Genomic DNA, 16265 nt, shown 5'->3' with positions numbered 1-16265 from the left:
TCATCCATTACTTTTAGCTAATCATTTGAACTCTTAGCGAAGTCAGTAGGCCTACTATTAGCTATTTATTTCTACCATTGATTACTTTGCTATATGTTTAAACATCTGTGTTGAGCTGTTTTAGCTGATATAGTGTTTTAAATAAATCATAATGTCAATTATTATTTTGATTAGCTGCTCCACAATCTTTCCAAGTACCCACCGGCAACAGCAGAAATACCCCTTGCTGGGGAATCACTGCAGGTGTTGTATCAAAGACTAGGCTCGTTCGAGATAAACTGCGCTTCGCCTATAAAGTAGACGAGAGCAGGCGGCAGCAGCAGGGGGCAGTGACAAAAATCCACTGTCAAATCGGACAGTTTCCAGCCAATTCCAGCAGCCTTCAGGCTGAACAGGAAGTCACAGAAACACTGTGGTCCAATTCCGATTTAATAAAATGTTATCAGACTCATATATCAGCTTGTACACAGTCTCAGTTGTTTTAATTATGACAGAGTAGCTCTCAAAATGCTCTACATGCGATCTGTTGCTGATTTTAATTAACAACACACAGCAGATGATCCGTAATCTCAACAGATTTAGTCTCTCTGATTTCTATACGTCACTATCAGCCACACAACATGTGGTTTGTACAGAATGAGCCTTTAAATCAGACAAATAGCAGTTAAACCCCTCCAATTCAAAATCAATAAAAAGTTTATATAAAACTTAAGGTTACGACCGTAACCCCGGTTCTCTGATAGCATGAGTGAGGTATCTCACATATGGGTATGCCTCCTCGCGTATCCCTCAGAAGCACTTTCTCACTACGCCAGCCATGATTGGCTGGCCACATCTGACGTGAGACGCACACAGTGCGGTCCTCTATATAATCCACAGCCCGTGCGTCTTACCGTCATTCAAGGTAGCAACCTCTTCTCGCTCCACGCAAGAAGGGTGGTCCAGTGAGATACCTCACTCATGCTATCAGAGAACCGGGGTTACGGTCGTAACCTTAAGTTCTCTTTCAAGCATTCGTTCGGTATCTCACATATGGGATATGTTTACTCCCGTATTGTCGGACAAGCCAACCTCGGTGATACATGACCTTTCCAATCATACTAACGCATTCTGCGTCCCCGATGACTTCACACTCAAAACAGTGTGATCCAGGCGAGGCGCAGTAACGTCGAGTCTGTAAAACCTCATGAACGTTGTTGGGGACGACCAGCAGGCGACTGCACACACCTCCTGTATCGACACCCCTTTAAATAAGGCCCACGACGTGGCAATTCCCCTTGTTGAATGTGCACGTAGACCAACAGGAGATTCGAGCCCCTTAGACGAATAAGCTAAGGTGATTGCCTCCACAATCCAGTGTGATAAACGCTGCTTTGTGATAGGCTTACCCTTGTGAGGTCCAGACCACGAAACAAGCAGCTGATCCGCTTTCCTGAATGGTAGTGTCATAGCCAAGTACGCCCTCAGAGCGCGCACAGGACATAACGTATGCAGCCGCTCCTGTTCCTCCGATGCGAACAGTGGCGGAGAGAAAGCACTAAGCTCCAAGGGAAGGCACGAATAGGATGAGTCCATGACCTTAGGAATGTATGCCGGGTTCGGGCGTAATGAGACTTTAGAATCCCCCGGGCCGAACTGTATACATGATGGATGCACTGATAAGGCGTGTAAATCACCAACCCGCTTGGCTGAAGTTAGTGCCAAAAGCAGTGCTGTCTTAAGTGAAAGCATTTTCGCACTCACCCCCAATAAGGGCTCGAATGGTGGTCCCGATAAAGCTTCCAACGCCAGTGGCAAATCCCATCCGGAAGACAGCGATTTCGACACCGGGCGTAAACGCCGCGCTCCGCGCATGAAACAGCAGACCAGGGGATGCTGTCCCGCCGTCTTACCGTTGACATGACATGCAGATATAGCGGCCAGATACACTTTAATCGTGGAGAACACCTTTCCCTTATCCAGGAGAGTTTGCAGGAACGTCAACACAATCCCCACTGAAAGGACACTTACCCCCTAGACATGCACCAGTCTTCAAACACACGCCACTTAGCTTCATACAAAGTACGAGTGGATGGAGCTCTTGCACTTTGAATAGTCATTACAACACTTTCAGGCAGACACCAAGACGTCAAGTTCAGCCCCTCAAGGGCCAAGCCCAGAGGGCCAGGCGCTCTGGGTGGGGGTGAAAGATTTCCCCTTGTGCTTGAGACAGTAGGTCCCTGCGCAACGGTAGCGGCCACGGCTGTGCGTACAGCATTTGCGTTATCTCCGCTAACTAGTGTTTTTGAGGCCAATTCGGGGCCACCAGAATGAAACTCTCGTCCCTCACCCTGGCTAGGATGGGGGGTATCAGAGCCAACGGGGGGAATGCGTAAAGAAGGACGCACGGCCACGCGTGGGCCAGCGCATCCACTCCCAGCGGGGCTTCCGCATCGTTCAGAGAGAAATATAGGGGACATTGTGCGTTTTCTCTGGAGGCAAACAGGTCTACTAACGGGCGCCCGTAGCGCGACCAGATCTGTTTCACTATCTCCGGGTGGAGTTTCCATTCCCCGTAGCGAGGGTGACCTCGAGATAGCAAATCCGCCCCCTGATTCATCACTCCGGGCACATGCGTTGCCCTGAGAGAAAGAAGGTTGGTATCGCTCCAAATTATCAGTTTGTGTGCTAGCCTGTGTAGTTGTGGGGAGCGTAAGCCCCCTTGCTTGTTGATGTAAGCCACCACAGTTGTGTTGTCCGTTCTGACCAGGACATGAGCATTCACCACATATGGCAGAAAATGTCTCAGGGCCAGAAAAACTGCCATAAGCTCGAGGACATTGACATGCGCTGAGCGTAGGTTTACATTCCATTGGCCATTCACAGATCTCCCTTCGTGGGTGGCACCCCATCCCCACAGAGACGCGTCTGTGGTAATCACCTTCCTGGCGCATATCGTGCCCAGTGGCACCCCCTGTGTCAGGAATCGTGGCCGTTTCCATGGACACAGCGTCATCGCGCAGTCCGCTGATATAAAGATATGGCGACGTGAGTGAACTTGAGGGTCTAAACCGAGGTTCCTCACCCAGCGTTGAAACCCCCTCATATATAGCCTGCCTAGAGGAAGGGCGACCAGTGCTGATGCCATCAGACCTAGAAGTCTGTGGCAATCCCGTAATGCCACATATTTCCCCCTGCGAAACAGAGCGAGACATGCGCGCATCGCCTCTGTTCTGTCTGGAGATATGCGAGCCCTCATTGTGACCGAGTCTAGGGACAGCCCGATAAAATGTATTGATTGTGTAGGAGTCAATACACTTTTCTTTAAGTTGAACTTGAACCCCAGCAATGACAGATGTGTCATTAGGTGTTCGGTATGTGCGGCTGCCACCTGCTGCGAGCCTGCCGCCAAGAGGCAGTCGTCCAAGTACGTTGCCAGACGGATTCCGTTCATCCTGAGAGGCCCCATCGCTGCCTCAGTGCATTTGATAAAAACACGAGGGCTGAGTGACAGGCCGAAGGGTAGAACTAAGTATTCGTACACCACCCCTCTGTAGGCAAATCTGAGATATTTCCTGTGAGGGGCGTAAATCCGCAGATGGAAATACGCATCGGCTAGGTCCAGGCTGGTGAACCAATCTCCTGGGCGCACAAACCTCAGCAGTGCCGCGTGTGTCAGCATTCGAAACCTGTATCGTCTTAGATGTCTGTTCAACGCTCTTAGATCCAATATAGGCCTCATACCCCCCCCCCTTTTTTGGGGATGATGAAGTACCTCGAGTAGAAGCCGCTTTGGCTCTGGGCTGGAGGTACTACCTGAATTGCTCCTTTCTCTAGTAGAGAACTGATCTCTGCGTCGAGAAAGCGAGCCGCTTCCCCCACCGCCTGTGAATGTATTATTTCCGAGAAACGGGGGGGAGAATGTGCGAACTGGAGTCTGTACCCTTTTTCGATAGTTTTGAGCACCCAGTTTGATTCCACGCACGCCCGCCAGTGGTGCACCCGCTCTGCGAGTGAGCCCACCGAGGGATTCGGCGCCATAGGTGCGCGAGCAGTATTGCCGCACCCCGGCCGCCGCGAGTACATGTACAGCTCGCCCCGCTACGGGGCTCATGAGGCTGTTTATGTTTTTCATGTTTTGCAACACATAATCTTTTGCATGCAGTGCCCTCGGCACTTGGCCTGGATGCACTGATGGGCACAATTTTATTGTTTTTGAACAATACAATGTGTTTGTGCTTTTGACCGTGGAGGGGGGCGTTAGAAACAGAACATTGTCCTGTGACTCTGGGTTCAGAGCCGCAACGGCAGGCTCCCGGGATCGGCCCCAATGCTGTGGGAGAGGTACGTGCGTCTGGCGGACATGCTTTCCCTCCCCTGGCAGCGAGCTAGGTCGCCTGCTTGGCCCTCTTGCCCGGTCGTGAGCGGGGTGGCCCTGGCCGGCTTCCCTGCTGTTCCACTGGTGCAGCTGGCTTGTTGGCCCACGCGCCGCCGCCTTCAGTTTTAGGATGAACCGGAGGTCTGGGTTGCGCAGTGGAGCGTTTTGGAATCCTGAAGCCGGGCGGGGGGCGAGCTACCGCCTGTGCGAAGGATGGTCGGGGGGTTGGAGCGGGAGGCGGCTGCGTTTTCCTGGGCAAACAGGTCTGCAGGGCTTCACCCTCCCTCTTTTTTTCCTCACAGCGGCGTTGCATGGTAGCCATCGCGGGGCCGAACAGACCCTTCGAATCCACAGCAACGTCGAGGAGCTGGACTTTTTCGCGGTGTGAGAGGCTGGATAGATTGAGCCAACGCGCTCTCTCCTGCGTCACCATGGTGCTCATCGCTCTTCCCGAGGCTTGCACTGCAGGCGGAGGCATAGGTCAGTCACAACGCACACCTCGTCCCATAGCGCACGGTCCATGGTGCCGGCCATCTCATCCTGGAGCTCAGCCTGGTACGCCATCAACATGGATGATGCATTAAGGGCTCGTACTCCGAGGGCCACAGATTTGTATGCCTTGTCGGTCATGGATGACTGAAACCCATCTGTCTTCGATGGGAAGCTAGGAGCAGACGGTGCCATGAGAGCTTTCTGGCTGGGGTGGAGGTGGTGAGCAACCAGCGGTTCCACAGGTGGCAGCTTGGATAGTCCCGACTCATCCATGGCTACACAGTCCAGCGTAGCTCCCCCCTGAACCGGGCTCTTTGACGAAAAGGGCTTCGGCCAGGTGCGGGTAGCTTCCTCTAGGCACTCGGGGAAAAGGGGGAGCAGTTGCCTCTCCACACTCTTCACCTTGGGCAGGCGCTTGCCTTCTCCGGCGGAGCGCTGGGCCATGCAATCCCCAGCTTTTCGGCAGCACGTTTGCACACCTCGTGAAGACTCGTGCCAATAGCCGGGGAACCCCCATCGCCGCCTCTCGCATCATCGGTGCTTAGGCTATATGGGGTCTCGGACATCGCTGCCCTGGAGGTTGGCAGGAACGGATCATCGTCGTCATCGTACGAGAGGATGTTGTCCGACCCGTTGAGGGAATCCAGCTCGGCGTCGAGAGTGTCCTCGCAGCTCCCGTGCGCACAGCTGTACTCGAGCAGCGGAGCCACCTCATCCATCTGCTCAGCCCAGTCTGCACTCATGGTAGCTGGGGCTTCTTGATTTTGACCGTCTGGTGTGGTGAGCTCTGCCAGCATGGGGTCCTGGTCAGTCAAACTAGCAAGGCGAGCAAGCCGACGACGGAGACTTTTCATGGGCAGCCGAGCGCAGTGAGCACAAGAGCCTGACGGGGCCAGCGCTTCTTGGGCATGTTTCAGCCCCAGACAGTCGTTGCAGCAGAGTTGAGTGTCCCTCGCGGAGATATTATTCCCACACGAGCACACCCGCGCTAGCATGGCTTCCTTCGTGGTGGGAGAGGAAGCCATTTATTCTAATTTAACACCAAATGCAGTTTGGAAACTGACCAATATCGTGTTGCTCTAGTATAGCTTTTCAGCTAGGTATGTTAGCTTTGCAGCTAGGGATGTGCTATGGCTAATGTTTGGCAAACTAGCCGATAGCGTAGAAGCTAGTTCAGCGGGCTCTAGTTTGGGGACTAGCGAGCTCGGCTGAGGGTAACCACTGTTTGGGGACAGGCCGGTTATGACAGTTGTTTGGAGACAAGCCTATCTGTCGAATACCGCCGAATAGGGACCAGCGCCCGGCGAACGAGTTGTGAGCTCGGCTCTATGGACAGTTAGCATAGACCCCGGCAGTATCAACGATGTTTGCTTCTGAGCGAGAAGAGGTAATTGAATGACGGTAAGACGCATGGGCTGTGGATTATATAGAGGACCGCACTGTGTGCGTCTCACGTCAGATGTGGCCAGCCAATCATGGCTGGCGTAGTGAGAAAGTGCTTCTGAGGGATACGCGGGGAGGCGTACCCATATGTGAGATACCGAACGAATGCTTGAAAGAGAACGTTATCATGTTGAGTCGATTCTGAACCAATCAGCTGTTAGATCAGCTGAGAGGCCGGCGTTTCCCATCATGCCCTGGGTCGCCTGGGTCTTGCAGTCGGTGAAAAGCAACTGCGCTGCCTGCGTCTCAGAACGGCGGCCGCCTTGATCTCGTGAGGCTATCGTTGCATGACGCAAGTCAGGATCAAGTCGGACACAAATCTAACCGGCATGCATTGGGCGGCGATCGCCGGTGATTGATTCTGCGCAGACCTGGCTCATCTCAAACGAGCCTACTGTTTCCCTGTAGATATGTTTTTCCTGCTACTTGCAATCTAATTGGAGACGAACAGCCAATCAGAATTGACCTTTGATTCTCCGATTGGTTGGTTTTGTGGCACACTTAACGCTGTGAAAATTTGAGAGAGTGTGTCTAGAGCTGAGTGAAGAGGTTGAGAGGGAGGGAGACATGACCGGAGCGCGGCAGCGTCTACCTGCGAGCAGAGAAAGACATGCAAATACATTTATTGTTGTTGTGCACGGAATAGGTTTTTATTTACTTATTACTTTACTTTACTTATTTATTTATTTGAGTGTTAATTTCTGTTCAAAATGCAATGTAATGTGCTTGCAAAATATAGTTCTCTGTGCTCAAAACATACAATTACTTGCTCAGGAATGAGGCACATATATAACGCCATAGATAAACGTCCAGAAACTTTACCTGACGGTCAAGGATGAATTTAACTTTTCAGTTAGAGCAAATGTTTTAGTAAAATACATTTTTGAAGAATTATTATAAACCTTTAGCTGAGAGACCCTGGGAGGATATCCCCATCTGATCTGATAGGGGATACCAGGAAACTCTAACTCTGTGATTTTTAGACATACGAGAAGTAAAACCTATTTAATATTGATCAAATATTTTAGCAATATAAAAAGAAAATGTATCAGTCTGCAGAAAAATCTAGTAGTAGGCAAGTCCCAGTTATTCTGGTGTGGTTACCTTCTGAGAAAATAGATGGACTGAATCCATGGTCCAGTATCTCCCACAGTGACTCCTCTGATGACAACCGAGACCTAGACAGACCTGAGTGGGGCTGTAGCCCCACGTCCATCAAGCTCTGTGACTGGCTGATTGTGTTTTCTTTGTTCTTGGAACTCTGGAGAAGAAGAGAGCAGGAGAGTAAGTTTATTTTAAGATGTTTTACTTTCAGATTGTGTGAAGTCTGGAATCATAGAGATACCTAAATGTGAGTTGTATTGTATTAAGTAAACTAGGCAGCTGGATTGCTATTGCTTATCAATTAATGCAATATTTACTCTGCTGTTACCTCAGGCCTGTCTGTGGCTTTGTGCCCCTGGGACCAAGGGTTGGCAGCTCCTTCTGTGGCAGGACATCTGTTGGTGGTTCCAATTAGGAGTTGTTCAGCCAAAGTGCAAGCCCTCTGCCTCAATGCGTACTGCAGTTCCTGAAGGCACAAATACATTAGTTGAGCCACAGTGCTCTCTGGAGGTAGCAGAGAGAAGTACTCAACACCAGGATCAGTATTACTCTGAGGCACTTCTCTTAGTGGCTGTCTGTGGTTTTGGAGCATAAAGACAGGAAGCAGGGGGAAGCAGCTAGCCTGGCTCCGTCAGAAATACACCTCCCAACACCAACACTAAAGCTTACAATCAATCATGTTGTATTCCATTTGTTCAACTAGTACATAAACTGAAACATAAAAATTACACATTGTTATGTTGGGGGGAGTCATGTACCATAACTGTGTTTTGATGAACAGCAGTTTATAAGATCAGCACTTCTGTGCAGCATCCCCGCTGGTCGCCTCACATTGATGACAGTGCCTAGCTGTTCACCAAGCAATAGCTCTAGCATGTCAGAAACAAAAACAAATTGCCATTTTTACATTAGTTTGTGTACAGATTAGGCAAATTAGACATTATTATTATTATTATTATTATTATTATTGAGCTTTATAGCTGTTGCTAATCTGATTCTGGAACTTTGGACAGAGCTAGGCTATGTATGAAAATGATCCAATTTTAAAATTCCTAAATATAAATACAAAATATTTTTAGCTTCAATTTAGAAAAAAATATTGCTCAGAAATTGAAAGTGAATGGATGTGTTGAGGGGTTAAACTTTTTGGATGTGCACCGAACAAAAAAAAAGACTCCGAGCACTGAGTCAGGCTACCATCAGTACAGGTGCTGCAGTATTTGCATCCTGGACTCAAATTATGACATCAAAATGGGAAACAACAGGGGCAAACAAGATTCTCATCTTGCTATTACCACTCGGGCACTTAGTGAATCTGATGAGGTACAATGTGAGGGTGACACATGTCAATCAATCAATCAATCAATCAATCAAATTTGATTTATAGAGCACTTTTCATACATGTAAAATGTAGCACAAAGTGCTTTACAGTTAAAAGCAATTGCCCCCCCACCCATCACATAAATGCATCCCCAGACACCCACAGACACAAACCCACGACCAACATCCACACACACCCTCTCTCATACACACAATCAAACTAACATGTGGCTGAGCACGGAAAAGCTAAGTTAAAAAGGTGGGTCTTGAGCCTGCTCTTAAAAATCCGAACATTCTCTGCAGCCCTGAGGTCCTCCGACAGGCTGTTCCACAGACAGGGGCGGTAGTACTGGAACGATGCCTCTCCGTGAGTGTGTGTCCGGACTTTGGGAATAATCAAAAGGCCAGTACCGGAGGACCCCAGGGTCCGCGAAGGCTCATAGGGTAAAAGCAGTTCCGAAAGATAAGAAGGCCCAAGACCATTAAGAGATTTAAAAACCAGTAAAATAACCTTAAAATCGATCCTGAAACACATGGGGAGCCAGTGTACACGAGCGGCTGAGTTCTGTAACAGTTGGAGAGGGGAGGGGATACTCTTTTTGGGAAGACCAGAAAGCAGGGCATTACAGTAGTCATTGCAACTGGTGATAAAAGCATGCATCGTCTCCGTGATGGTCCGAGAGAAAATGGGCGGACTCTGGGTATATTTTTGAGGTGATAAAAACCGACTGTAGTTGTGTATTTAATATGTGGGATAAACCCAAGCTCAGAGTCAAAAATGACGCCCAGGTTTTTCACTTGTGATCAGAGATGGGAAGTAAAGAAGTACAAATACTTTGTTACTGTACTCAAGTAGATTTTTCAGATATTTTTACTTTACTTTACTATATTTTTTTGTGGCGACTTTTTACTTTTACTCCTTACATTTTAACATGAATATCGGTACTTTCTACTCCTTACATTTTACAAAATTGGCTCGTTACTTTAGTTTTGTGCAAGAGGTCGTCATGTCGGAGAATAGCACAGACACGCGCCTCACACCGCGAGCGGGCGCGCGCGCCACACGGAGCAAAAATAAAAAGAGACTAGCTGTCCGGAGGATAATCAGTTGCAGGCATTTTCCTGGTGGGCCGACGCATTTTTGGGCCGCGCCGGCCCTTAAAGAACTCCTAGCGGGCCGCAAATTTACGAATCCCACTAGGGCCACGCCTCCCGGCCCTGAGACACGAGCTGTGATAGTTATGCTGGAAGTTTAGCATCCACGTTAAAATGGACGAACGACCACCAAAGCGCAAGGGAGATGCCGAGAAATTACGGGAGAATAAGAATCTACAGGCGGATTCCTCACGTTATGTGCGCCTCATGTCATAACGACAACAAGCAGTTTGGCTGTAACATTAAAGTTAGTGGCTGTCAGGTAACCTGTTTAAGCTTACATTGAAAATGCTAGCGGTTGGCCTGTTGGGTAGCTGAAAAGTCTGTGTGATCTACAAAATCAGTGTTGATACAAGCATCAGTGTTCCTTGAATTGCTTAATTAGCTTCTCTTGTATTGGTGCTCTTTTCCAGGGCATATAGTACTCTCAGCTTTATTGTAGCTTTTGGGAAGGGTTATGGTTATGGTTATTGTATTCAGCAGACACTTTTGTCCAAAGCGACAAAATATGAATCTTACAATAGTTAAAATTAACAGAAAACAGTTTTTAAAGTTGCTAAGCCAATATTAAGCAAAATAGTAATAATAACAATAATGGCAATACCATATCAAATATCAATAATACAAAAATAAACAAATACCATAAATATACAAATCATAACTCTAAGAATTAATAAATTATTTAAGTGTAAGACCAACAGATAAGTCTTGAGACCCCTCTTGAAGGATCCAAAACTATCACATGAACGCAGAACACTAGGCAACTCATATCATAGAATGCACGCATATTTTAAGAGGACTGTCTGCAGGGAATCTGTCTGACCAATCACGGGGGGTGTGGGCCGCCTGGGCCAAAAATGCCAGGGCCGATTTTTTGTCCCAGTCCAGCCCTGATCAGTTGAGATCGTGTGTGTGCGTCCTTAAGAACTGTAAGTTGTATAACTTAAGTTGTCAGTTCATTTAAGCCTGTTGTTGTATTGGTCTATAGTTCTTGCAAATTTAGAGTAAGTTAGCTAGTGATTTTGTTGTTTGTGTTCTTCACCTGTTACCTAGGTTGCATGTTGCTTGATCTTAATAAAGCATCAAAAGAGAGAAGTTGTCTCCGTCCGTGTTTTAACAGACACACCTGGGGCGAAGTTGGAAACCAGAATCAGCTTTAAATACAGTCCAAATTTAGTCCTCACTAACAAGTTTCAAATAATTTCACTGGAGTTACCGTTATTTTCGCGTCATCAATACCACATTCAATCTAATTGGTTGGGAATATGCTGTACGTTGCACTTGACACACCACTACAAGACGACTCGACAGATTCGGCGGCATTCTGCATTCATTCACGGAAAATCATTGCGTCTTGATGGTGGTAACGTTAGCACATAGTAGTATGGATGATTCACATGATTGAAAATGAAGAAATCGGCAGACAGGCAGCAAGACATCCATGGCCTTATCTGAGAGAGATGTTTGAGATAGTAGGCATCAAGAATGACTCCTGGCCAATGTGCTGCGCAGCTATGGGGAACTTCTTAATTAATGTATGTTTAGTAATTCATATTTTAGCCTTTATTTTCTTTCCAGAAGCCATATTTCAGCACACACACACATACATGTAGATTCCTTTAAATGTTAAGGGGAAGATTAAAAAAGAGAAACTGGATCTGTGAATTCTCACAGAATCACAACTGAATTAATGTCTTGCTACTCAGTCAGAATCTTATTAACCTGAAGTCCCAGTCTCTGTCACAATAATCATATATGTGATGTTTTAGGCATATTGGCAGACACAAGTGTTGGCAGACATCCATTTAAAATGTAGGCATTGGCATATAAAGAGCCTTTTTTCCATGTCCACTGAAGTTTCTCAGCTTGCACTCTAGTAACATTTGTGTGGTCCAGGTATCTGCATAAAAAAATGGTTGTCATTCGCAAAGCTACTTTTACTTTTATACTTTAAGTAAATTTCCAAGCCTGTACTTTGTTACTTTTACTTGAGTAAATAAGTTAAATCAGTACTTCTACTTTTACCAGAGTATTTTTTAACACAAGTATCTGTACTTCTACTTGAGTACGGGAAGTGAGTACTTTTGCCATCTCTGCTTGTGATGATGGATTTAAGGAAAAATCCTGCAGTTTGGTTTGGGGTTTCTCTTTCTGAGCCTCAGGACCGATGATTAAAACTTCAGTTTTGTCCTGGTTAAGCTGTAAAAAGTGTTCTGCCATCCAGGATTGTATATCTGAAATACAGTTAAAAAGAGCATCCATTGGTCTTGTGTCATCAGGAGACATGGAGATGTACAGCTGCGTATCATCAGCATAACTGTGAAATTTGATTCCATGCCTCCTGATGACACTGGCAAGAGGTAGCATATACAGATTAAAAAGAACAGGGCCTAAAACTGACCCTTGGGGCACACCACATGTCATTTCATGGATTTTTGAGGAGCATGTATCCATAGTTACCGTAAATGTTCTGTCTGTGAGATAGAAGGTGAACCTGTTGTGCCCAATACCAGGATACAAGACCAGGTGTTTGAGTCTGTTTAAAAGAATAGTGTGGTCTACTGTATAAAGGCTGCACTTAGATCCAGTAGCACCAACACTGAGAGTTTTTGTGAATCAAAGTTAGACCTGAGGTCATTTAAAATCTTCAGCAAAACTGTCTCTGTACTGTGATTTACCCTGAGATGCTTCTCAAGGATATTACAATTATTTAAAAAAATCATTGAGTTGAATAAAAACAAGTTTTTCTAAAGATTTTACTTAGAAATGGTAAGTTGGATACTGGTCTGTAGTTATTAAAAACATTACAATCTAAATTGCTCTTCTGCAGAAGGGGCTTCACCACCGCCGTTTTAAAGGCGGCAGGGAAGACACCCATCTGAAGAGAGCAATTCATCATGTTTAAAAGCTCCTCTTTAAAAAATCCATAAAATGTTTTAAAAAATGAAGTTGGGATTGGATCTAAAACACGTGGTGGGTTGTGGAGAAAACTTCTTGCATCTCAGCATTAACCAGAACAAAGCTGTCCAGTGTTTTCTCAGGTGAAAGCACACATTCAGATGTATTTAAAACTATATTTTGAGAAGATATCTGAAAGTATGAATTTTGCCTCTGAAGTGGTCTGCAAACTCTTCACAAAGAGAGTCTGTTGGAGTTCTCTGTGAGAGATTAAAATCAGGGTTAAATAAATGATCAATAGTGGAAAATAGGACTTTGGGATTGTTCTTATTGTTATTGATTATATTAGCAAAGTACGTGTTTCTTATTGTAAATTTTCAGTTGCTTACATAATATTTGATAGTTTATTGTTATTTTCTTTTTCCTCCATCTCCTTTCTGCATCAGACATCGAAATTGTCAACGAAGCCCACGCTGTGGGAGATACAGGCTGAGGAGAGCCAAGTGTTCAAGCTCAGCAGTCTGCTGAACCGGCCTATTCTTCTCCCATAGGTGGGGGTGGGGCCAGAAATAAAAACATCCACCTGTGACTGACGGAGTGCACTAAAAAGGTGGAGGAAATCCCGTTTCAACAGCTCGGATTGCTGTTTCTGTGTGTCATTGGTGCCTACATGAATTATGACTCTGTTGAGATGGGATCTCAGGACGTCGGGATTTTTACCGTTATGTCATTAACAGTGGCACCCGGGAACGACAGCGTGAGTGCTGCCCTCATCCGTACGTTATATGTAAGATATAAGTGCCAGGGGGCGACCTCTAGCTCCCCCAGCAGAGTGTGCGCCCCAGGTAGGCTGAGTCCTTGGCAGCAGCCAGGGTTCAAATCCGACCCGCAGCCCTTTGCTGTGTGTCGTCTCCTCCTCTCTCCCCTTGTTAATTAAAGGCCATAAAAAGCCCAAAAAATAAAAGATATAAGTGCCAATCTGTGTGATATAGAAAAACCTTTGAAGTAATAGGGAGAAAGGAGTAGTTTATTGATGAGAGATTTAAAGAGACTCTTGAATACTGAGTCGGAGCAAATACCTGTGTGGTGAGCTGATACTGCAGCTGTTCCAAAGCAAACAGCCGATCATGTTGGTCTTCTTGTTTCTCGGTGGAGGTGTCCCTCTCTGGCTCCACTGGTTCTGTAAGACACACAGGTATCTGGAGGACTGTGGTTGCTTTCCATTCTGCTAACTATGCTCCCTACTGTCCTAGCTCCTCCATCCTACAGCTGCTGACACCATTTTTCCTGGATGGTAACACCCATTTGATTGGAATCTGATTTGGTCAGCCTTCACTATAATAAAATTGAAATTCTAAATACAGCTAAAGTCCTGTACAGCTGCAACGTTTTATATATTAATTTTGTAATAAAAACCCTGAACGCAATATGTAATAACTTTCTCAGCATTTTGTAATAAATTATTACAAAATGTAAGTTCTCCCTTTGCATCACCACAACTCATTGTAGGCCTTGTTAAAAGACTCTACAACCATATTATATTAATATATATATACAGCTGCCGGCATAACTAGAGTATATTTACAGCTTGAATTTCGTCACGCCACTTAAATTACAGCTACCCCACGGTCTTATAAAGCTAACAATTGTGTCCGATTTCAATTTAATGCATTTTTGTGAACATGAGGGGTTTCGTTAGCTGCTAGCTAGTCCCTTCAATCCTATGTGTACAGATCGCGGCTAGTTAGCTACACTTTTGGCATAACTAGAGTATATTTACAGTTTGAATTTCGTCACGCCACTTATATTACAGCTACCTAGGGTTGGGTACCGAAACGCGGTGCCAATAGGGCACCGGTTCTGACCTAAACGGTAGTAACGAGACCGAATAAGAACGAAACTTTCGGTGCCTGACTTTACACTACACTCAACAGCAGGTAACGTTAGCCTACCTTTAGCTAGCAGCTGGATTAAACACGGTTAAAATGCTGACAGCTAACGTTAAACAGTGTAAAGTGTGACTGTATTTCAACACCGGGACGCAACAGTCTGCTCTGCAGCACAGCAGATGCCGACGTCGGAAAAACACAGACGGTGCTATGGAGTTCACTGAAACTGGTAACCTTCACTGAAACTGGTAACCTACAGCCTCGCGGTGCATTCAAAGTCATTGTAAAATACCCTTTTCCCATCTGGTGGTTGTTTTTGTCATTCAACAGCAATTTACTGGTAAAATAAGTTATTGTTTATTATAAGTTATAGTTATTACATTACTATTAAATCATTTAATTTGACAGAGATGGCAAAAGTACTCACTTCCCGTACTCAAGTAGAAGTACAGATACTTGTGTTAAAAAATACTCAGAAAAAGTAGAAGTACTGATTTAACTTATTTACTCAAGTAAAAGTAACAAAGTACAGGCTTGGAAATTTACTTTTTACTAAAGTAAAAGTAGCTTTGCGAATGACAACCATTTTTTTATGCAAAGATACCTGGACCACACAAATGTTACTAGAGTGCAAGCTGAGAAACTTCAGTGGACATGGAAAAAAGGCTCTTTATATGCCAATGCCTACATTTTAAATGGATGTCTGCCAACACTTGTGTCTGCCAATATGCCTAAAACATCACATATATGATTATTGTGACAGAGACTGGGACTTCAGGTTAATAAGATTCTGACTGAGTAGCAAGATATTAATTCAGTTGTGATTCTGTGAGAATTCACAGATCCAGTTTCTCTTTTTTAATCTTCCCCTTAACATTTAAAGGAATCTACATGTATGTGTGTGTGTGTGCTCAAATATGGCTTCTGGAAAGAAAATAAAGGCTAAAATATGAATTACTAAACATACATTAATTAAGAAGTTCCCCATAGCTGCGCAGCACATTGGCCAGGAGTCATTCTTGATGCCTATTATCTCAAACATCTCTCTCAGATAAGGCCATGGATGTCTTGCTGCTTGTCTGCCGATTTCTTCATTTTCAATCATGTCGCCATCCATACTACTATGTGCTAACGTTACCACCATCAAGACGCAATGATTTTCCGTGAATGAATGCAGAATGCCGCCGAATCTGTCGAGTCGTCTTGTAGTGGTGTGTCAAGTGCAACGTACAGCATATTCCCAACCAATTAGATTGAATGTGGTATTGATGACGCGAAAATAACGGTAACTCCAGTGAAATTATTTGAAACTTGTTAGTGAGGACTAAATTTGGACTGTATTTAAAGCTGATTCTGGTTTCCAACTTCGCCCCAGGTGTGTCTGTTAAAACACGGACGGAGACAACTTCTCTCTTTTGATGCTTTATTAAGATCAAGCAACATGCAACCTAGGTAACAGGTGAAGAACACAAACAACAAAATCACTAGCTAACTTACTTTAAATTTGCAAGAACTATAGACCAATACAACAACAGGCTTAAATGAACTGACAACTTAAGTTATACAACTTACAGTTCTTAAGGACGCACACACACGATCTCAACTGA

General features: G+C 45.5%; 1 protein-coding gene across 5 annotated transcripts in view; it reads right to left on the bottom strand.

The window, feature by feature from the left end:
• Window positions 1-16265, bottom strand: part of ccdc57 (coiled-coil domain containing 57) — a 73265-nt gene that overhangs the window by 9731 nt on the left and 47269 nt on the right. For all 5 annotated transcript variants that reach the window (XM_031324005.2, XM_031324003.2, XM_031324006.2 and 2 more), the window contains 3 exons: window positions 13849-13949; window positions 7725-7862; window positions 7397-7553 (listed from right to left, as the gene is read on the bottom strand). In XM_031324005.2, the coding sequence (XP_031179865.1) occupies window positions 7397-7553; window positions 7725-7862; window positions 13849-13949 (396 nt within the window). The remainder of the gene's footprint in view (window positions 1-7396; window positions 7554-7724; window positions 7863-13848; window positions 13950-16265) is intronic.

This window comes from Sander lucioperca, chromosome 5 (assembly GCF_008315115.2).
Source record: "Sander lucioperca isolate FBNREF2018 chromosome 5, SLUC_FBN_1.2, whole genome shotgun sequence".
NCBI classification, from domain to species: domain Eukaryota; kingdom Metazoa; phylum Chordata; class Actinopteri; order Perciformes; family Percidae; genus Sander; species Sander lucioperca.
This window is presented reverse-complemented; position numbering and strand designations above follow the sequence as displayed.